The following is a 21076-nucleotide window of genomic DNA, read 5'->3' on the forward strand; positions in this document are numbered from 1 at the left end:
TTCGAGTGGTTAGTGCGCAGACCTCACAGCTAGGAGACCAGGGTTCGATTCCACCCTCTGGATTCCACCATCTTTGTGTGGAGTTGTTCTCCCCGTGCATGCGTTATTATATGTAATATTGTTGTTTAGGGGCTGCACGGCCGTCAAGTGGTTAGCACGCAGACCTCACAGCTAGGAGACCAGGGTTCAATTCCAACCTCGGCCATCTCTGTGTGGAGTTTGCATGTTCTCCGTGGGTTTTCTCCGGGTACTCCGGTTTCCTCCCACATTCCAGGTTAATTTGCGACTCCAAATTGTCCATAGGTATGAATGTGAGTGTGAATGGTTGTTTGTCTATATGTGCCCTGTGATTGGCTGGCCACCAGTCCAGGGTGTACCCCGCCTCTCGCCCGAAGACAGCTGGGATAGGCTCCAGCACCCCCACAACTTTTGTGAGGAAAAGCAGTAGAAAATGAATGAATGAATGAATGACTCAGACATATTCATACAGAATTAATCACTCCTTAGTTTATCATTTTTCATAATAAAATATAATTTAAAATGGGTAAAAGTTGTGTATCAAACAAACACTTAAGCATCATCGTTAAAAAAAAAAAAAAACAAGGCAGTACAATGGAATAACCGTGAACATTTTTGGCAGAATGTGTCAAAAAATATCAACAAATTCAGAATTAATCACAAGTAAGACTAATTTTAGTCACAGAATTGGACAATACTGTCCGCATCTCACATGCATTGCATCCGAGGAGTCTTGTGACTGCAGCACTGCCCCCCTACCACCAGATGTCACTCTTGCTTCAGCCCCAGTTGAGGAAGAGGCGGACGCCCCAACCTCGGGGTGCACTTTTCGACCTGGTACTCGAAACTCCACCGACGCAAACGAAGAAACGCTGCCGTTCCTATTTGCCCACGTTTTGGAGGTGTCGACAGTCGGCGAAACCCTGAAGTTTTTCCCTTTCGTGCTGCCGCCATCTTTGTTCCTGCTTCCGTGATCCGCGTCCTCCGAGAAAGGGTCTGAATCACTTCCGTGGGGCATTGTGAAGTAGCTGCACTTTGGAACTTGAGGTTTGGCCAGTTCCTCCAGTTCTGATGAAGATATCGCCGTGAAGGGACTGTGCTGGTTTACAAGGTGAGTCAAAGAATCCTCATTTGAGGAGTCGTGACTCGAACTAGTGCCCAAATCCGCATACATACCCTCGGAAACCGGAGGAGAATTCCTTATGAGGTGGTTTTCCTTGAGCAGCCATCGACCTCGATCGATCAAAACCCCGTCATCGGGGTGCCGGTTCGGTTTTTCCTCAGTCTCCAGACCTTTATCAGCCTTTAATGAACTTGCTTTGCTGCAATAAGACAGAACCTCCATTGAGGTTTTGGTGAGGGAGTCAGTAGAAGATAAACTCCATTTTTCTTTGGGACCAGATAGTTTGGGGTTTTGCTTCGGATTCTCTTCCTCACTGTTCTCCGAAATGATGTCTACAGAGTCCTGACTTTGGTATCCACCACTCTCCAAACTTTCTGGTCTGTAGTCAGACAAATCAGACGTCATTGGGCTCGGAAGGCGTTTTGAACCGTAGGTACAATCACTTTGGTTCTGGAGAACTTGACTTTGCTTTGTTTCCGGGATTTGAACACGATCTGACTCGATTCGAATGTTTCCGCGATCGTCATACGTAAATATGAGCGAGGAAGACTGCAGTGCAGAGTTGACAAAGTCCAGAAGTTCTTGAGATATTTCCACCGGGTGACTCAGACTGTTGCTTCTTCGCTGGTTTTGCAGTCTTGCCTCATTTTCAGTGGTTGTGTCCTCCTCATGATGTTCTTCAGATAAATATTTCAGAGGTGATTCCTTGCTGTGTTCGACTTCCATGCTTTCAGGTCGGTCTTCTTCACTGGATTTTGTCTGTGGACTTTTACATATTGTTTTATCATAGACTTCTCGTTCTTTGTTAGGTTCTTCACAACGTCCATCGTAGAAATCATTAGCTCCATCATCATTGTTTGTTCTCTCCAGTTCTGGAGGCTTTTCTCTATGTTCTTCAAGATGAACGTCTTTGTCGCCTGTTAAAGGTCCACAAGTCCGAATGACGTCGGTGTCTTCCGACTCTTCCATGTTTTCTTCACGCTCCTTCTTGTCGTTGACTTCTTCGACCATCACGACGCCTTCATCGTTTTTTTCCACTCTATTGTCCTCACCTTCTGCCACCATATCTTGCCCCTCGTTCTCCAGTTCACCACGACTCTCGTTTGTCTCAACACGGCGTTCTCCTGCTTCCTCATCTGTTGTTCCATCCTCTGGATCACATGGTTCTTCTTCCTGATCTGTGTCGTCTTCACTTTCGTTTTGTCCGTTTTCATCTTCTCTCACTGCTTCCTCTTCTGTATCTTCTTCAGTTTCTTTCACTTTAGGCTCCCCTCCATTGTGAGCTTTCTCGCCTTCAGCCATCACCTTCTCACCCTGCTCCATGTAGACTTCGTTTCGATTTGAGAACTCATCTGTTTCTACCTGCAAGACTTCTGATTCTTCTGTGTTGTGATCTTCCTTAACTATTTGGTCCTCAGACTGAGGACCAAGATGAGGTGCCATCTCCCCAGCGTCCCCATCATTGCAAGCCTTATCAAACCACTGCTTGGATTCAGGTTGACAGTCCTGCAAAAACTTCTCCGCACCTGAGTGGTTTATCTCAGTACGCTGCTGTTCGAGAGGTAAAATAATTCCCTGAAGAATCCCTGAGGAAATCTCTGCTCTGAGGTTGTACGGCATATTCATCTCCTTCATTAGCTCATTGACTCCCAAAACATCGATCTTATCTCCAACTGCATCTGGTGCTTCTGGTAATTTGGCAACAAGAGATTCAGACTCCATCTTTTCCCTCCACGTCTGGAAATCCGTCCAGCACTTCATTAACTGCGGAGATGCTCCACTGTGCAAATCAGTCAGTCTTGCAAGTTGTTCGTTCTGGTCCTCGATGACGGAGATTTCCTGCAGGGATTTTACAATTAGCATGACCTCAGTGGCGTCATCGTCGTGTAGATTGTCTCTTAAAGCTGTCACTGATAAAAACGATAAAAAGGCTTTGCATGAAGAACCAAACAAGAAAGCCACGTTGGACGACAACTCAAGAGGACTGATTGATTTGTTAGTCAAACAAAGTTCCTGCAAGACTGTTTTTATCTTTGCCTCTTCCTGTTGGGAAGCCGGATCGTCGTTGTCAGCTGGATCAGTCGACCGAGCTGACTGATTTGATCCGGTGTTGTTCCGTTCCTGGTGGACAGGTTCAACTGTGGCACTTAGTACTGAATCACCGAGCAGGTTTGGTTCAATTGTTGGTCCGTCGCGGTAATTAGGAACCGATAGACAAGACGACAACTTTGTGATGTCATCACAATGAGACAGACAGTAGTCTTCGGGATCGGTCTGGGTTTCATTCTTTTCTTCGGTTTCCGAATCACAACCGAGCTGAAATAAAACCGTTGTCTGTTGTTCTGTGTCCTGCGTTGATACCGTTTCGATGTAGGTCACTGGGTCAGGAGTTACCTCCTCTAACCAGTTCTCAACATACTTGTGGATTTCTGATGGAGTTGGGTTGGGTGGAACCTTGGAAACCCTTTGGTTTAAATCTGAAAATGATATCCTGTTTCCATTCGTGGATTTGTTTTTTTTTCTGGAACTCAGAGATTTTTGGAGCTTTAAAAGATCCGAGACGTTCTTCTTCATCACAGGTCTTACAGACGGGGTATTGACATTGTGGCCATTGTCCTTTGTTGAGGTTCTAACTAAAGAGTCTGATTCCTTTTCATGTTTATTAGCAAAGTCTACTTTCCTGTTTAAGCCACTTTTAGCACTTTCCGACGAACTTTTTTTCCCACCGTTTTCCTCTTTTTTGCCTTTCTTTGAGAGTCTTCCTTGTGTAGTATTGGGACCAGTGTTGTGCTTTTTCCCAGATAAACTTGACTGCGAGGACTTTTTTGTGTCTGTGTTTTTCTGTAGCCAATTCGTTGGGATCTTTTCGGTTTTGGTTTCATTCTTAGACACCGAAGAAAGACTTTTTGCCAGTGGTTCTGACGACAACGACAGCATTTCTTCTGGCTGTCTTTGCAGGGAGTCGGCGGTAGGTCGCTGCCAGCTAAAGTCAATGTCATTGCTGGACGGAGGCCCCGAGGCAGTAGACAGGTTGCTTGGTTGCACCGCCGAGGAACCGTGCAAAGGTTCATCGGGTTCTGAATCACACGTGTCATTTACAAGGTAGTTATTGTAGCAACCTTGACTTTCGTAAACATGCATCACAGTCTCGTTAGTTTCGATCTTGAGTACCTCTGCGACTTCTGTACATTTAACGGAAGAGGTGTTGTCCCTAGTTTTTCGAGGCTTTGGGACAGGTTGGGTGCTGTTGACGCTGTGTCTTACCTTGCAGTATCCTTCAGTTTTGTGCTGTCCAGTTGTCGTCTCCGTATAAGAATAATGGTCTAGGGTCCTCTCTTGGACGTTAGACTCGGTTAGCATCTTCACACTGTCAACAGACGCCTGCTTCTTCACAGTACAAGGACCTGGAGTAGGAGTCCGTCTAAAAAATGTTCTTGTGGTTCTTGATTTCTCTGAGTCATTAAAACACACGACTCCTCCGTTTGTGGAAGGCTGATTTTCCTCTTTGGCGTCATCTTCGTGTACGTTTGAGGGCTCTTTGGCAACGCAGATGTTTAAGTCAGGTGGCATGTTGCCTGACTCGGTCACTGAAGCATGAACTGTCCTTCTCCTAAAGCTGGAACGGCTGACTGTGGTCGTCCAGTGTAGCATCTCCTCCTCCTTGATGGTGAGCCGCACTTTCATCTCCACCGTCATACTGCCATCTTGATTCACTCGGAAGGATTTCTCGATGTCATCGTCATGAGGTAAGATGCAGGCGTGGTGCTCATTAGCCTCCAAGCATGTCGTGCTGAATTGGGGGGACGCGGTGCGGTGATGCTCATGGCTGTTATCGCTTCCATTTCGAGACCGGTTTATCTGGTTGATGATGTATTTCTCAGATGATAAGGAGAAGTTCCTGGAGCCTCGTTCGGTAGAGAGTGATTTGTTGTTGTCTTTCGGGGGTGTTTGGGTAACAAAGGATGGGAAAGGAGAGGAGATAGATGATTATTACCATGATAGTACTGATGTTAACTGATCACAATTGAATGCATCACATATTCAGTTCACAGTTCCACATGTCCAAAAGGAGTAGGAAGAAGCAAAGCTTATTAAATCCTACCCCTCCATCTGGTACTTTTACAATCACTAACTGTTACATTTGTTCACTTCCTGCTTTCCATAATACAGTTTAAGGTTTTTTGTTTTGTTTTTTTTAATAATGCAACTCGTACCAAAGTAGGAGGTGATATGAGCATCCAATGCCATAATGGGTACCATAGTAAGTGTCAATATAGTGATATATATAGCACATCATGACTGGTTCAAGACTCTTCATCCTTGTATTTAGCAAACATCAACTGCTTGTATTGTTTCTTGAATTGGCTCATCGTTGTGCATTGTTTGAGGTCCTTACTCAATCCATTCCATAGTTTGATTCCACATACTGAAATGCTATGGCTAGCATAACGTAGTCCTAGCATAGAAGTGTTTCAAATGTACTTCTTCCCTGAGATCATATTTCTCCTCTCTTGTAGAGAAGTATTGGATGACATTTTTAGCGAATTGGTTATTACTAACTATTTTTTATTACTAACTACATTTGTTCACTTCCTGCTTTCATAATATAGTTTTGTTTTGTTTTTGTCCCGTACCAAAGTAGGAGGTGATATGAGCATCCAATGACATAATGGGTACCAACTGCCAATATAGTGATATATATAGCACATTGTGACTGGTTATGTGGCATGGACCAAGGAAGACCGCTTAAAAAGTTGGTACAGATCTGTACAAGTAAAATTTATTATTATTATTATTATTATTATTAATCACTCCTTTGTACGTGTTTACAACATACATGACCGACTCAAACGCAACACTTACAAGTTTGAGGCTGTAGCGTAGATGTTGCTTCCATAAACATGGCCTGAACCATTTGGCTTGTTCTATGAAAGCTGTGGTTTCCTAGTCTGAATGATTCATTTCCTGCCGCCACGATGAATCCAGAGCACAAGATTAGCGCCGCCAGACCTCTAATCTGGAAGAAAAGGAAGCCAAAAATGCTTCTTGGGATTATTTAAGCAACTCACAATCAACCATCATTCAACGTTATTACAGAAATGAAGTAAAATATAAAACTATACTCACTCGTCTGCCGTCGACAGAGTATAATTTCAACACTGGAAACTGCAAAATCTGGGAAAGGTAATCCAGCAAAGCGTCAAAAGTCGGCGCCGTGCGTTTCTGCAGAACAATCGTACGTCTAATTGTGGGATCCTTGTTCTTGATGACCACCAGCCTCTTCGGCGTTCTTACAGCCACCCGCTCCGTCGTTCTTCTGTTGTTGGTTTCATCCCCCCTTCCGAAGAAGCCAAATTGAAGCCGCTGCTGCCGCCGCGGTCGACCAGCACTGAAGGCTCTCGGGGTGTTCCAAGGGACCTGCCGTCGATTCACTTCTTTCAGGTTGAGCGGCTTGACCCGCCTCCGGTCAGAACACAGATAGGACCCCCCATCCTGGAAGTCATCCAATCCTTTCACAAGGTGCGTCCCTCGAGGTGTAGTGATGGTACGAACTCCGAAGGGCAGAGGCACTTTTTTGGAAAGGGCGTCGAGGAGAGCGTCAAAGGTTTTGAAGGTGCGAGTGTTGATGACCATGCGATGCCCACTGAATGTATGATCACCACTTTTGTAGAAACACAACCGTTTAGGCACTGAGGGGTCCGACGTGGGCTGTACTGATTGGGGTAACGTGTGCACGCTGGCTGAGGGAACCCCCTGGAGGGTCTTCTCCTGAGTGGGTGTGTTGCTCATGTTGAGGGACTATGGAGACGACACACAACATCGATGACATTTATATTGCATGCAGAGTTGCTCAGAAGTGTTCAACACTGGGGCTGCACGGCGTCCGTGTGGTTAGCGGGCAGACCTCACAGCTAGGAGACCCGGGTTCAATTCCACCCTTGGCCATCTCTGTATGGCAGGGTACACTCTGGACTGGTGGCCAGCCAATCACAGGGCACATATAGACAAACAACCATTCACACTCACATTCATACCTATGGACAATTTGGAGTGGCCAATTAACCTAGCATGTTTTTGGAATGTGGGAGGAAACCGGAGTACCCGGAAAAAACCCAGGGAGAACATGCAAACTCCACACATATATGGCCCAGGATGGACTTGAACCCAGGTCTTTTAGCTGTGAGGCCTGTGTGCTAACCACTTACCCACCCTGTTTTATTCATATTTTGAAATAAAATATATTATAAATATATCATATATTTGTTTATTCTACCTGTTTATATATTCATTCTTTAATTCATTTTCTACTGCTTTTCCTCACAAGGGTGACGGGGGGTGCTGGAGCCTATCCCAGCTGTCTTCGGGTGAGAGGCGGGGTACACCCTGGACTGGTGGCCAGCCAATCACAGGGCACTTATAGACAAACAACCATTCACACTCACATTCATACCTATGGACAATTTGGAGTCGGCAATTAACCTAGCATGTTTTTTTTTGGAATGTGGGAAGAAACTGGAGTACCCGGAAAAAAACCTACGCATGCACAGGGAGAACATGCAAACTCCACACAGAGATAGCCGAGGGTGGAACTGAACCCTGGTCTCCTAGCTGTGAGGTCTGCACGCTAACCACTCGACCGCCGTGCAGCCTGTTTATATATTTATATATTTTTATGTTGTGTACGTATGTTATTATGTCTGATAGCACATGCTACCAGAAAATCTAAAGTATGAAATATATTCTCTGCGGATGATTTGACTGCCAAAATAGATTACATACCCAAATTCACCATGAGGTGATTAGACTTTAGTGAAAGTTAGGCGCTAATTGTTTTTAATTGTATCCCTTTTTATCTGAAAACACGGCAATTTTCAACCAAAGTAAATGACCGTGACTGACAGAAAGAAGGGCGGCTAAACTAAAGCAGTCTTGGGGAAGAAGTGTAGGAAATCTTTATGTTATCTTACCTTATTTCTCACATTGCAGCCGATTCAGAAAGAGCCCCCTCGTTTGTTCTGTCATTGTCCAAGCTAAAGCTAAAGCCTCTCAGCAGCGTCCCAGGCTATTTTAGGCCATTCAGCACGTTGGCCAATTTGCTTAATCCTTGCTTGGTATTCCAAAGTAAGGCCAGTGTAAAAAAAACGATAAAAAAATTATACCACATACCGCATATGCTGTACTACAAATGTATTGTTGTTGTATTGCAGGAACGGGAGGATAACTCTGCTAATGGTATACAATGGTACATCTCTACCTCATTGGCCTCCTCTTTTCCATTGAAAAGAGAAGGTAAAGCTCACTAAAGGAAGTGAGGAAGTGATGCAACCAGAATGAAAGTAAGTGATATCCTCGGTTCAAACAATATCAGGAATAAATCCACTCTCCATGTACAGTTGACTGGGACTGTTGGTATTCGCTAAGTAACCCGCATAAACAGATTAGGGACGTCTCAGCCTAATTGGGATTAGTTGAAAGATTTTGCGCAGTTGCTTGAGTCAGAATAAGGTAGTGTGGTCTCAAATCAGGTGAGGGAGGCTTGCTGCAGTTTGCACCGAGGGTTTGTACCAACATTTTAGGGCAATATCTCTGTATTTTTTTTTACATCAAAATAGTGGACACCACCAGTGGTGTCATTAGGCCTATTTTAGGGGGTCTTCAGTCCCCCTAAAACAGGGGTCTCAAACTCAATTTACTTGGGGGCCACTGAAGCTAGGGTCTGGGCGAGACTGGGCCAGGTTTAAAAAAAAAACAAAAAAAAACGCATTTATTAAAAACAGAAAAATTAATAAACGTTGCTTTTGTTTCGATTTTCTATAAGAAAAGCTCTGATAAAACATTCCACTTTTCTCAAATATCTTACTTTTTATTTTTCTACACAAAATAAGATGAAAAATAAATAAACAAATCAAGAATAAAGAAAATCAATCAATCAGTAATAAATAAATATAATAATAATAATAAAACGGCAAATAGTAAAAACTTAAGAAACCACATATAGTTGGTGGGTAGACAAATTATTTTTTTCAGATTAAAATGAACAAAGCATTATTAGAGCCCTGTAGACATGACAAAACACGACTATAGTCACATTTATACTCTTTTTATTCACAACATATTGCGCAACTGCAGGGTCTTGAGACACATGCTAACTCGCAAACTAGAGAGCTAGCGACCTAAACGGTAGCCTTCAAGTTATTTCCTTTAAACTTAAATAGCCAAAAACTTACCACTTCCACACGGATAGGGAGGATAACTATTAACAGTTATTTAACCTTTAACATGAGCATTAATCAAATGTAATAATTTTTTCTGGGTACATGATGCCATACAGCATCCATATCAAACTTGCGCGGGCCGCACTAACATTAAACTTTCATATCAAGGCAGGGGCCTCAAACACGCAGCCCGTGGGCCAAATGTGGGCCCTAAAATGTTCTTAAGCACCCCTAAATAATTTGATATTTTTCATAGATTTTTTTTAAATGTAATTTATTTTTTTTTTTTACAAAAAAATCTCAAATTTCACATAATAGGGCAAAAGCAGGCTAATAAACAAGCCAATAGGCAAGCTAATACTAGCCTACTACTACTACTGCTAGTGGTAGTAGTAATAATCAAAAGAAGAATAATGATGAATAATCTAGTCTAGTGGTTTGCACGCAGACCTCACAGCTAGGAGACCAGGGTTCAATTCCACCATGGGCCATCTCTGTGTGGAGTTTGCATGTTCTCCCCGTGCATGCGTGGGTTTTCTCCGGGTACTCCGGTTTCCTCCCACATTCCAAAAACATGCTAGGGTAATTGGCGACTCCAAATTGTCCATAGGTATGAATGTGAGTGTGAATGGTTGTTTGTCTATATGTGCCCTGTGATTGGCTGGCCACCAGTCCAGGGTGTACCCGAAGACAGTTGGGATAGGCTCCAGCACCCCCGCGACCCTTGTGAGGAGAAGCCATTATTGTTATTTCGATGGAAAAGGTCATGCCTAATTTGGAGTGTTTGTAAGAGTTTGTGTTTTGGCGCCCTCTATAGACGCAAATGCCAAAATGTGGAATTACACTTTTTTGTGGACAGAATTGTCAAATCTAGTCGTAATATTTTTTCATTTTTAATGTTAGATTTTGTTCACGGTAGGCACCACTCGGTAATTGATTTCAGTGAAGTGATCGTGCTCTCCGACTCGATCGATCAACTCCCGGATATCTTGTATCGATTAGTCAGGTCTGCTACACAGCGGCGGGGTCAGTCCGGATCCGCCGAGCACAATCCGCTGCTACCGCTGCTGTTTTGGTTTGAGTGGTGTGGTTTCTTTTCTGGATATTTCCTCACTCTCATCCCTTTCACACCTCATTCTTGGATTCCAGCGGTCCAGTCGTCCATCATGGGCAAAAGGGAGGAAGAGGAGATCATTAGAATCGCAAAGAAAATGGACAAAATGGCGCAGAAGAAAAACGGGGTAATGTGATGATGAGAATGAATGCTTTGCGGCCAGTGATGGATTTTAGCTGCCTGGAAGAAAAGTGGCCATTTGCCGGTCACTGTAGATAAAATGCTGGTCAGTCGTGCTGTTTTATTTGTGTTCCGAGTGGTAACCGCTGCAGTTACCTAATGACAAGATGCCACAGAGGCTAACGTACAGTACCTGTTGTTCTGGCTAACCGGCTAGCTAGCAAACAGTTAGCTCGCGGGCTAGCTGTTAGCCGCTAGCAAGAACATGCTCCTTTAATGGTAAACATTACACAGTGAAACCAGCGTGATTGCTCCATTCACAAAAAAGTAGTTACTGATTTCCACAATTATTGAATTTAATAATATGAGGTAAGTAGCGTCGTAACGTCCACAGAATGTTTTAATGCACTGATGTCGCTTCACAGTCCGGTGCTTTGGACCTGCTTAAAGAGCTACGCAGCGTCCCCATGACTCTGGAGCTGCTCCAGGTACATTAAGAAAACATGAAGTCACACTACACTTTACCATTAAATTGCCAGTCATTTTTACGCTCCGTGTGTCTGTGTGTCAACAGTCTACCAGAATTGGGATGTCTGTCAACGCCATCCGCAAGCAGAGCACAGATGAGGAGGTCACATCTCTAGCAAAGTCTTTGATCAAGTCGTGGAAGAAGCTTTTGGGTATGTAAAACCTCTTTTAAATCTTCTCATACTTTTCATACTTCAGTTTTTTTACACGGGTGGAGTTTTCAGCAAGGATGACACAGGAAAACAATTTTTTTTTATAGTGAATATGGTCATTGTATAATTTGCATAATTGACCATGATGCAGAATTTAGTGTAAAATGAAGATATGTGTCATAAGAAATACTCTACGTTCATACTGCAGGTAAATTCAATTTATTCCCTCACATGTGGCCTGTATCTTGACTTTTTAATGTCAGCGAGAACACTACATTTCTGATTTTTTTCTGTTGTATGTGGATATAAATCCGAAATATATCCGATCTACAGCAGTCTAAACGGTTAGGTCACATATGTTCCACCCTAAGGTGCGGTGTACCATGCAAGACTTGGATAAAGGTACTTTCAAATATAGGCAAAAGTTATTTTTGTCATCCGAAAATAATTTTTTAAAAGTGTCAGTCACGGCAATAAACAGACTTTTATAATATTTGTTGTGGAGTGATCATTTTGTAGGCTTTGTTGTAGTGATTTTGTGTTGTTTCTGTGCTAATCAAGTATTTTCTATTTATTCATAAAGTCTGCCCGAATTCTTTCCTGAATGTTAACTGATTAATAATCTAAAAGGCAGATCACCAAAAAGGTCATAAAGATTAATCCAGATTTAGATTGATTCAGATTGATGATGCCGCCTGCACTAAACTAGTGTAGTAGCTGAATGAGATGAGACACGTAAACGTACATACGTGCATATCATTTTATCGAGGATGTCATAATTATCAACTTTTTTTTGTTATTGTTTGATCAATTTGATTTATCCATTATCATGACAGGCCTATTTGCAGGATTAGATAAAGTCAAGTAGCCCAAAGAGCCAAACACACACACACACACACACAAAGTACCATAACACATAGTTCATTGGAGTTCACCTCACTCCAGTATCTTCACTCGGAAAAACCTCATGAAAACCCGAGACTTAGTACCACCACCGTGTGCAAGTTGAGTTTATTTGTAAAGCACATTTAAACCCTGTTTAAGATGATCACACTAAATTAAAAACCAACACATATGCATGTGTGATGGATCAGCTAACAAACATAACGCTAGCATCAGGCAAGTTTCCACAGCAATTAACTTGACGTTTCCTCACCTTCAAAGGGAACAACCTAGGCTATTGTATTGACTCAACCTGCCATTGAGCTCCCTTCATCCTCACCAAGGTGAGGAGATGACTCATTTTATGATGACTTATTTTTAGCCTTATGCATTATTTTAGCTGTTTGAAGATGAACTATATCAGCAAGTTGAAGTATTTGTGATTTTAGAAATAAGGAGTTAGTATGTTATCTGTTCTCTTAATGTTTAAGCCTGAGTGGTTTATATCTCTGAGTGACAGGCAAACATCGCGGCATATTCGGAACCACTTCCCGAATCCGTCACTTGGTACAGCCGGGCATCGAGGCTTCGGACGTCATCAATTCCGGCTCCTCCCCCCAATGAATCAGGCCTCGGTACACGCTTCACGGAAGCGCCCGCTCGATTACTCGAAACACACTTTGAAGCCCCGGCACCTCTTGTAACATCACTAGTGCTAAGGGTGACTTTTCCACACAGGGCCATGTTGGTTTGGATTTTTTTTCCTCCCTTTCATTTAAAAACTGCATTTTGTGTTCAGCTCATATTTAAATTAGTTTGATGATCAGAAACGTTTATGTGTGACAAACAAAATGAGAAATCTGGAAGGGGGCAAAGACTTGATATCAGGAGTGATATCTGACATTAAGAAGACGTTGCAACACTTACCATGTATAAGTTTACAGTGACGGGACAGAACCAGGGAAGTTTAATACAACCAACCTCGTTCACATTTGAAACAGCATCATACTTTACTACAGAAACAGAAAAGAACCCCTGTTGGTCTTGAGTAATGTCAAGTTTAAACGCTTCAATTTCAGACGAGCCTGCAAGCGGAGACAAACCCTCAGATGAGAAGAGGAAAGAACAAGGCGCTCCTGTTTCACCCTCGCAGGGAAGCCCAGAGGCAAAAGAGGAAAGGTACCAAGAGGAGGAAACCTTATTGACCATGTACAGTATATCTGTAATGTGTGGTGTTGCTTGGCTAGCAGTTCCAGCAGTAACTCCAGCAGCAAGAGCGAGCATGCCGACGTCTCAGCCAACACCCTAATCAACACCTTCCCTCGTGCTCCCAGCACATCCGACTCCATAAGGCTCAAGTGCAGAGAGATGCTGGCCAATGCTCTCCAAACTGGAGGTATTATTATTATTATTATTAGCATAATGAAAGGCGATGTGTAAGTTAAGTGGTTTATTACATGATATCTGTTTGTAGACGACTATATCGCCATCGGTGCTGATTGCGATGAACTCGGCGCTCAAATTGAGGAATATATCCTTTTCCTGCACATATCAAGCAGTTTATGAATAATCTGAATAAAAATAGTTTAGTGTCCCTGAAGCAGCCGTTAAGGTCCTTGACTAATGATTACGCATATTCCAAGAGTTTAAGAACACAGACATGAAGTACAAGAACCGCGTTCGGAGCCGAATTTCCAACCTGAAGGACGTGAAGAATCCCAACTTGAGAAGGACGGTGCTGTGTGGAAGCGTCACCCCTGAGCGAATGGCCAAGATGACGGCAGAGGTAGTAACAGCGTTTCATATCGTGTCTCAACTGTCCTTTTATTCTGGCGTGGGGGCAGTCACTTGTAGAAATGCCATCCATGCATTTTCCTCCGTTTATCTGGGTCTGGGTCGCGGGAGCAGCACCCCCCCGGCCACCCCATCCAGCTCCACCGGGAGGACATCAAGGCCTTCCCAGGCTAGCTGCGAGACATAATCCCTCCAGCGGGACCTAGGTCTGCACTGGGGCCTTCTCCCAGCTGGGCTTTTCCGGAACATCTCGCCAGGGAGTTGTCCGGGAGGCACCCGGACCAGATGCTTGAGCCACCTCAGCCAGCTCCTCTCGATGTGAAGGAGCAGCGCCTCTCTTCACTCGCGTGTCTAGAACGTGCGGACGCAGATCTGATGATACAACAACTACAAAGTCGTTCATAGACCTGTGGTCTCGGGCAGAGGTTCGAAGCACTGCAGGTTTTCTTTCCAACCAGTTTCTCCAGATGGTGATTTAATTGACGAGCTACTTCCCTCAAATCAATCACCGTCTGGAAAGAAAACCTGTCGTGTCTCGTCCCTCCATGGCATGAGTTTGATACCCCTGGTCTAGGGTGTCCCCGTGCCAAGTGCACCTGTGGACATCCTTGTCACCGATTTTGTTCTGGCGCAGCCAAGACATTGAGGGCGTCCATTTTGGGGGGCCGTAGGATTTAGTCCCTACTATTTGCAGACGATTCGGTTTTGATGGCGTCATCGCGCTGTGATGGTTTACACCTGAGTGCGAAGCTTCTGGGATAAGATTCAGCACCTCCAAATCCGAGGCCATGATTCTCATTCAGAAAAGGGTGGATTGCATCCACTGGGTTGGGAGCGAGGTCCGGCCCCAGCTGGAGGAGTCTTGTTCAATCTCAGGGTCTTGCTCACAAGTGAGGGACGGTGGAGCGCAGTAATGCAGACCTTCGCGGCGAAGAAAGAGCTGAGACGGAGGGCAAAGTGCCAAGCTGCCGACAGCAGCACATCAACTCCAACATAACCTTCAGCTTTACAGATACCATGTCTGCTCTGAAGGCAGTGTATGTTGTGCCAGTTCTATAAAAGGTTATTGAAACCTGTTTGTTTTCTCCTAAAAGGTACATTTATTCGGGTACTGCATCTATGAGACCGGTGCACACTATTTGAAGAAAAACGTACATGATATGAGGACTCTTGTTCACTCTTTCATGTTCATTTTGGCCTATCTTCCTCTTCCTGCAGGAAATGGCCAGTGACGAGCTGAAAGAAATGAGGAAGAATTTGACCAAAGAGGCCGTCAGGGACCACCAGATGGCCACCACGGGCGGCACCCAGACAGATCTGTTCACCTGTGGCAAGTGCAAGGGGAAGTCCTGCACCTACACACAGGTACAGTCTTAGCATTCATTTTATGGTAATGGTTTAATTTCATTTGAACATGCATCGGATTACAATTGAGTGCATCACATAATCAGTTCACAGTTCCACATGTCCAAAAGGAGTAGGAAGAAACAAAGCTTATTAAATCCTACCCCTCCATCTGGTACTTTTACAATCACTAACTGTTACATTTGTTCACTTCCTGCTTTCCTAATATAGTTTAAGTTTTTTTTTTGTTTTTGTTTTTTTTTAATAATGCACCTCGTACCAAAGTAGGAGGTGATATGAGCATCCAATGCCATAATGGGTACCATAGTAAGTGTCAATATAGTGATATATATAGCACATCATGACTGGTTCAAGACTCTTCATCCTTGTATTTAGCAAACATCAACTGCTTGTATTGTTTCTTGAATTGGCTCATCGTCGTGCATTGTTTGAGGTCCTAACTCAATCCATTCCATAGTTTGATTCCACATACTGAAATGCTATGGCTAGCATAACGTAGTCCTAGCATAGAAGTGTTTCAAATGTACTTCTTCCCTGAGATCATATTTCTCCTCTCTTGTAGAGAAGTATTGGATGACATTTTTAGCTAATTGTGTATTTTTAGCCTTATGCATTATTTTAGCTGTTTGAAGATGAACTATATCAGCAAGTTGAAGTATTTATGATTTTAGAAATAAGGAGTTAGTATGTTCTCTGTAGGCGGCATTATGAATTATTCTTACTGACCTTTTTTGCAGTACATTTAGCGAGTGAAGATTGCTTTTTTTGTCTTCGGGCATTTATTGTTTATTTATTTATGGCCTAACGGAACATTAGAAAGGGGTTTACAGTATTTGTTTTTTTGCAGGTCCAAACTCGCAGTGCTGATGAGCCCATGACCACGTTTGTCTTCTGCAATGAGTGTGGAAATAGGTGGAAGGTATGTTGCTTTTTCACTCATCCCCTTGTCCCTGCCTAGACTTTTCATTGTACAGTACAATCCCCACTTATTATAAACCTGGACCTCCAGCGAATGAATGAAAACTACAAGTCATTAAATATGCCCATAGAAATGTTATTTGCAATAAAAGTGCCTTATAATTATTAGATTACATTCACCTCTCCTTGTCTCTTCAGTTACTATTGTTCACGTGCAACACAATCCAAGTTTAAGCCCTGAATATGCCTCACGCACCTATCTTTGAAACATTTTAAAGTATAAGAAGTAGAGTTGCTAATGAATAGTATGTATGAAAGTGAGCAATATCAAGATGCTCTTTATTTATAATCATCAGTGAGCTGAAGCATCACTGCCTCTACTGAAGTTGAGTGTTCCAACAGTGTGGACTCTTGGTGCAATGTGGATATTATTGATTTATTTTTTATTTTTTGTTCTTCTTTGTATGCCCTAGTTCTGCTGACTCCACAGGCATCTTCTTCGGTTGCTTGGACAAGTAGCAAAAACCCTGGACCAGATCGGAGCTTTTTATCATGTGGTAGACATTGTACACAAACGCGGTGTAAGGATGCCACGACTTGCAGTTTTGAATTGGACTAAATATCCTGTCGATAGTTTGAGCTAATTGTTAAAAGCCCCGCCCAGCCCCCAACACCTCTCTTTCACATGCAATCTATTTTTGTCAATAGTTTTGCCCCACCATTAGATGTATGCAATCAAGCTTGACTCATTCTTTTTATCTGCGTTTTTTTATATGTAGTTTTAACACTGTGTTGTTCTGCTCTCCATTCACAACAACACAACATTGTTTTATTTAATTTCCCAATAAAGTGTACTCCATTTGATTACAAAAACAAAACAAGTGGGGTTGGTTGATGATTGGTGCTGGCAAGGAAAACCTTACTGTCACAAGTAAAGCAGCGTTTCACAGTGGCTTTTTGGGATCTGTCCATATGCAATATAGTACAGCGGTGCCTCGGTTTATTAATTCATTCATTCATTCATTTTCTACCGCTTTTCCTCACGAGGGTCGCGGGGGGTGCTGGAGTGCTGGAGCGGGGGGTGCTGGAGCCTATCCCAGCTGTCTTCGGGCGAGAGGCGGGGTACACCCTGGACTGGTCGCCAGCCAATCACAGGGCACATGTAGACAAACAACCATTCACACTCACATTCATACAATTTGGACTCTCCAATTAGCCTAGCATGTTTTTGGAATGTGGGAGGAAACCGGAGTACCCGGAGAAAACCCACGCATGCACGGGGAGAACATGCAAACTCCACACAGAGTTGGCAGAGGGTGGAATTGAACCCTGGTCTCCTAGTTGTGAGATCTGCGCGCTAACCACTAGACCGCCGTGCCGCCCCTTCTGTTATTAATATGAAACAAAATGTCATAAAAAACCAAAGCAAAAAATAATCCAATGAATCCACAAAAAATTAACAACAAGTACATTTTATAGGGAATAACTATTGTTTTACATTCACAAAATAATGATGAGCAATTAAATGTATAAATGAAGCATTTAACATCACTTTTTACGGGGAGCGCAGAGGGAGGAGGGAAGGAGATACCATCTTCATACTTGACGAGTTCTTTCTTGAATTCAGTACTCGCCTTTGTTTGTATCAAATACTAACTTAACTTACTTTGGCCCCGTGATGGGTTATTTAGCCATCACACTCAATAAGAAATGCATAGTGAGTCAGTAATCCTCAAGGTGCTTTGCTTTGTTTTAATGAGATATAAGCACCAAATGTGAGAAAAGTTCATCATTTAGTTTTACTTCAGGGCTGCACGGCGGTTGAGTGGTTAGCGCGCAGGCCTCACAGCTAGGAGACCCGAGTTCAATTCCACCCTCGGCCATCTCTGTGTGGAGTTTGCATGTTCTCCCCGTGCATGCGTGGGTTTTCTCCGGTTACTTCGGTTTCCTCCCACATTCCAAAAACATGCTAGGCTAATTGGCCACTCCAAATTGTCCATAGGTATGAATGTGAGTGTGAATGGTTGTTTGTCTAAATGTGACCTGTGATTGGCTGGCCACCAGTCCAGGGTGTACCCCGCCTCTCGCCCGAAGACAGATGGGATAGGCTCCAGCACCCCCTGCTACCCTTATGAGGATAAGCAGTACAAAATGAATGAATGAGCATAGACAATCTGTTCACGACCTTCTCAATATGGTTTCATTATTAGAGCCCTCTAGACATGAAATAACACCCCTATAGTGAACTTTACACTCATATTACCCTGTAATGGACACAATAAGAGTAAATAAGAAAGAGATAATATAGACTCACACGTTTTAGCTTTAACAACAACAGTTCTTGTTTCTTTTTGACTTCCTGTTGTCTCATCAGACACTTGCTAACACTTACTGACTAATGTAGAATACTACTTGTAATGTTTTTCAATGTGTCTTCTGAATACCTTATATTTGTATTTTAGTTAATTAAGCCATGTTTATGCTTGAAAATGCTTTATTTGGGCCATAAATCTATAGAATTTGCATATGGAAATGAGTTTCCAATTTTTTTTACTAATAGAGCGTAATCAACCAGGAAACATCAATGATGTATTAATTACTTAGTGTATATTTTGGTTAACCGTGAGAGTGAAGCCGCAAAATTCAAAACATGAAGTGAGAAGGATGAGCGTACAGTATATGTAAAAACGATAGCATTCAAGCGCAACTCATTAGCATTAAAGCTACAGACAACTGACGACTTATTTACAAAGCATAGTCCAGAGTGGTTAAAATTATTGTGCTTTTTATTTTATCTCCATCAAAATGCCCACAAGTCATCATTTTCTTCTTATTTGAGAGTAGCAGAACAAAACTAAACCATATACTTGTAAACATTCACATTATTTGTCTGCTTATTTTTTTTTTCAATGTCTTTTTTTTTCCCCAGTAAATGCAGCGCAAAAATAACGTTCCATATCGTAAACAGAAGAAGAAACTATATATTTATAGGCATCACGCCAAATCCAGCGCTGGCTTAGGTCGTGTTTGAGGTCGATCCATTTATCGGCCAGCTGCGTTCATCCATAAATCCATAGCGGTCCCCCTCAACATGCTATTTGTTAGTACTTCTTCTGCTTCATGTGGTCAAATACCCAGAAGAAAAGCAAAACATCATGAGAGCTGGCTGTTGTGCTCCAGTCTAAAGCACCTTTTATGGCGAGAGCTTGCTCCATGAGAAAGATGTCGTCCACACTGAATGTCAAGGCACTTCCCCATGTGAGGATCTCGTCTTTGAGTGACACGGTCGTGAGGCAACCAAAAGAATGTAAAAACGGACAAAACACTTGGCAACTCCAGTCATAGTCAGCGGGAACATAGGCAATACGAACATGCTAGCTTTGGTGTCGCCACTAAACCTTCACCATCCTTTTAAAACTTTTCCCTTTTAAGTTCTTTTCAATGTTTAGATTTTGTAGTAGATTGAAGCTGATGGGGGTGACGGTATTTGCGGGTTCGATATTTGCGTAATCATGGTAATAATTAGCCAGGTCGAGTTTAACCAGACTTGTAAATTGTTAAAAATCGACATAAATGACATGATGTATATGTTAAATCTGAAATACAAATATTGACTATTAACATCGGGCGGCACGGTGTTCTAGTGGTTAGCGTGCAGACCTCACAGCTAGGAGACCAGGGTTCAATTCCACCCTTGGCCATCTCTGTGTGGAGTTTGCATGTTCTCCCCGTGCATGCGTGGGTTTTCTCCGGGTACTCCGTTTTCCTCCCACATTCCAAAAACATGCTAGGTTAATTGGCCACTCCAAATTGTCCATAGGTATGAATGTGAGTGTGAATGGTTGTTTGTCTATATGTGCCCTGTGATTGGCTGGCCACCAGTCCAGGGTGTACCCCGCCTCCCACCTCGAACCGTTTTCTGGCAACTAGCTTACCAATTAACTCCCAGTTAGGCTAACATATTACATTGTATTTTCTTACTTGTAGTTAGAACAAAGTTAAACTGCTTGTTTTGCTTCTTTCTTTATATGGGGTGCTAAACTAAACTAAGCTAACCAGTTTGTTGGCAGTGACGTCCCTCCCATCCAACTCTCCGTTTATTAACTTAATATCAATATATAGCCACCAAAACTTTAAATAAACTGAAGGACGGTCTTATTTCCGGTGATCCCTGTCACCAACATATCTAAGAGAATCAAAGCAAAGCAAAGTTACATAAATGTATGGAAAAACATATGTAAGATACATAATATTAATAGTACTGATAATAATAAGATGCATACATAGAATAATTTAATTGAATAAATAAACACTGGAGATGTGAATTTCTATGTTGTATTCTAGAAAATGTAATTAATATATACTTTGAGTAGAAATGTGTATATTTGTACTTGTAGTAGGGTTGTATTTATACCTTGTGGATTTATGATTAACTTAGTGCTCGGGTTGTTGAGATAATGAGTTGGTTCATTGCACATGTGGATCAATACTTAATTTGAGGATTGGTGTTGGAGGCCCAAAAAAAGGCCAGCATTGTTAATCCAGTGAACGGCATGAACAACATCTCCGAGCACTGGGTATCGGGTGGCCTGCCCCAACACCACTCTGTTGACTGTCAGGTGGCCAAATAGGCAGCAGCGGAGAGTGGGTTAGGGTTTTGCAGGATGCCGTCCAAGACTTAAGTCCCATCGGATCGCCACCTGCATCAAGAGCTGTGACTTTCTAATCAACAGCTTCCATTTTCTTAGTTTTTTTGTTTTGAAATTATTAGTAGTTTCAGAGTTTCTATTGACTCGGTGTAGATTTTGTAACATTTGAAGTTCCATCAATGAACTGGAGTTGCCAA

The 21076-nt window shown here is 42.7% G+C and overlaps 3 protein-coding genes across 5 annotated transcripts in view; 1 reads left to right on the plus strand and 2 right to left on the minus strand.

Moving 5' to 3' along the window:
- Window positions 1–421: 421 nt before the first annotated feature.
- On the minus strand, window positions 422–8562 carry LOC131132303 (uncharacterized). Its single transcript, XM_058077820.2, has 4 exons — window positions 8110–8562; window positions 6269–6940; window positions 6005–6158; window positions 422–5076 (listed from the first exon to the last, which is right to left on the minus strand). Exons 2-4 carry the CDS (start codon window positions 6929–6931, stop codon window positions 698–700), a joined length of 5196 nt encoding a protein of 1731 aa, XP_057933803.2. The 5' UTR covers window positions 6932–6940; window positions 8110–8562; the 3' UTR covers window positions 422–697.
- Window positions 8563–10354: 1792 nt separating this feature from the next.
- Window positions 10355–17111, plus strand: tcea1 (transcription elongation factor A (SII), 1). 2 transcript variants are annotated; one of them, XM_058079061.2, is made up of 10 exons: window positions 10355–10598; window positions 11017–11079; window positions 11166–11271; window positions 13233–13332; window positions 13404–13549; window positions 13628–13684; window positions 13785–13939; window positions 15166–15312; window positions 16160–16231; window positions 16704–17111. In XM_058079061.2, the coding sequence occupies exons 1-10, from the start codon at window positions 10524–10526 to the stop codon at window positions 16710–16712; spliced, it is 930 nt and encodes a 309-aa protein (XP_057935044.2). In that variant the 5' UTR covers window positions 10355–10523; the 3' UTR covers window positions 16713–17111. The 2 variants fall into 2 exon arrangements, with proteins under 2 accessions (XP_057935044.2, XP_057935036.2); XM_058079053.2 differs by having other exon boundaries at window positions 10356–10598; window positions 13401–13549.
- A 3324-nt stretch (window positions 17112–20435) lies between these two features.
- Window positions 20436–21076, minus strand: part of rgs20 (regulator of G protein signaling 20) — a 12128-nt gene continuing 11487 nt past the window's right edge. For both annotated transcript variants that reach the window (XM_058079083.2, XM_058079102.2), the window contains exon 5: window positions 20436–21076. This exon is cut by the window's right edge and continues 754 nt beyond it. The gene's annotated coding sequence lies outside the window, so the exon portion shown is untranslated.

The sequence above is a fragment of the Doryrhamphus excisus genome, linkage group LG11 (assembly GCF_037039965.1).
Source record: "Doryrhamphus excisus strain RoL-2023G ecotype Guam linkage group LG11, RoL_Dexc_Guam_v1.1, whole genome shotgun sequence".
Lineage (NCBI taxonomy): Eukaryota > Metazoa > Chordata > Actinopteri > Syngnathiformes > Syngnathidae > Doryrhamphus > Doryrhamphus excisus.

Excerpts from the sequence above, each read along its gene's own strand:
- LOC131132303 (XM_058077820.2), bottom strand. The coding sequence starts at position 6,931 with ATGAGCAACACACCCACTCAGGAGAAGACCCTCCAGGGGGTTCCCTCA. Across the intron at positions 6,159-6,268 it reads ACTCTGTCGACGGCAGACGA|ATTAGAGGTCTGGCGGCGCT; the intron begins GTGAGTATAGTT and ends CTTTTCTTCCAG. Across the intron at positions 5,077-6,004 it reads TACGCTACAGCCTCAAACTT|ACAACAACAAATCACTCTCT; the intron begins GTAAGTGTTGCG and ends CACCCCCGAAAG.
- tcea1 (XM_058079053.2), top strand. The coding sequence starts at position 10,524 with ATGGGCAAAAGGGAGGAAGAGGAGATCATTAGAATCGCAAAGAAAATG. Across the intron at positions 11,272-13,232 it reads GTCGTGGAAGAAGCTTTTGG|ACGAGCCTGCAAGCGGAGAC; the intron begins GTATGTAAAACC and ends CTTCAATTTCAG. Across the intron at positions 13,685-13,784 it reads CGGCGCTCAAATTGAGGAAT|GCATATTCCAAGAGTTTAAG; the intron begins ATATCCTTTTCC and ends ACTAATGATTAC.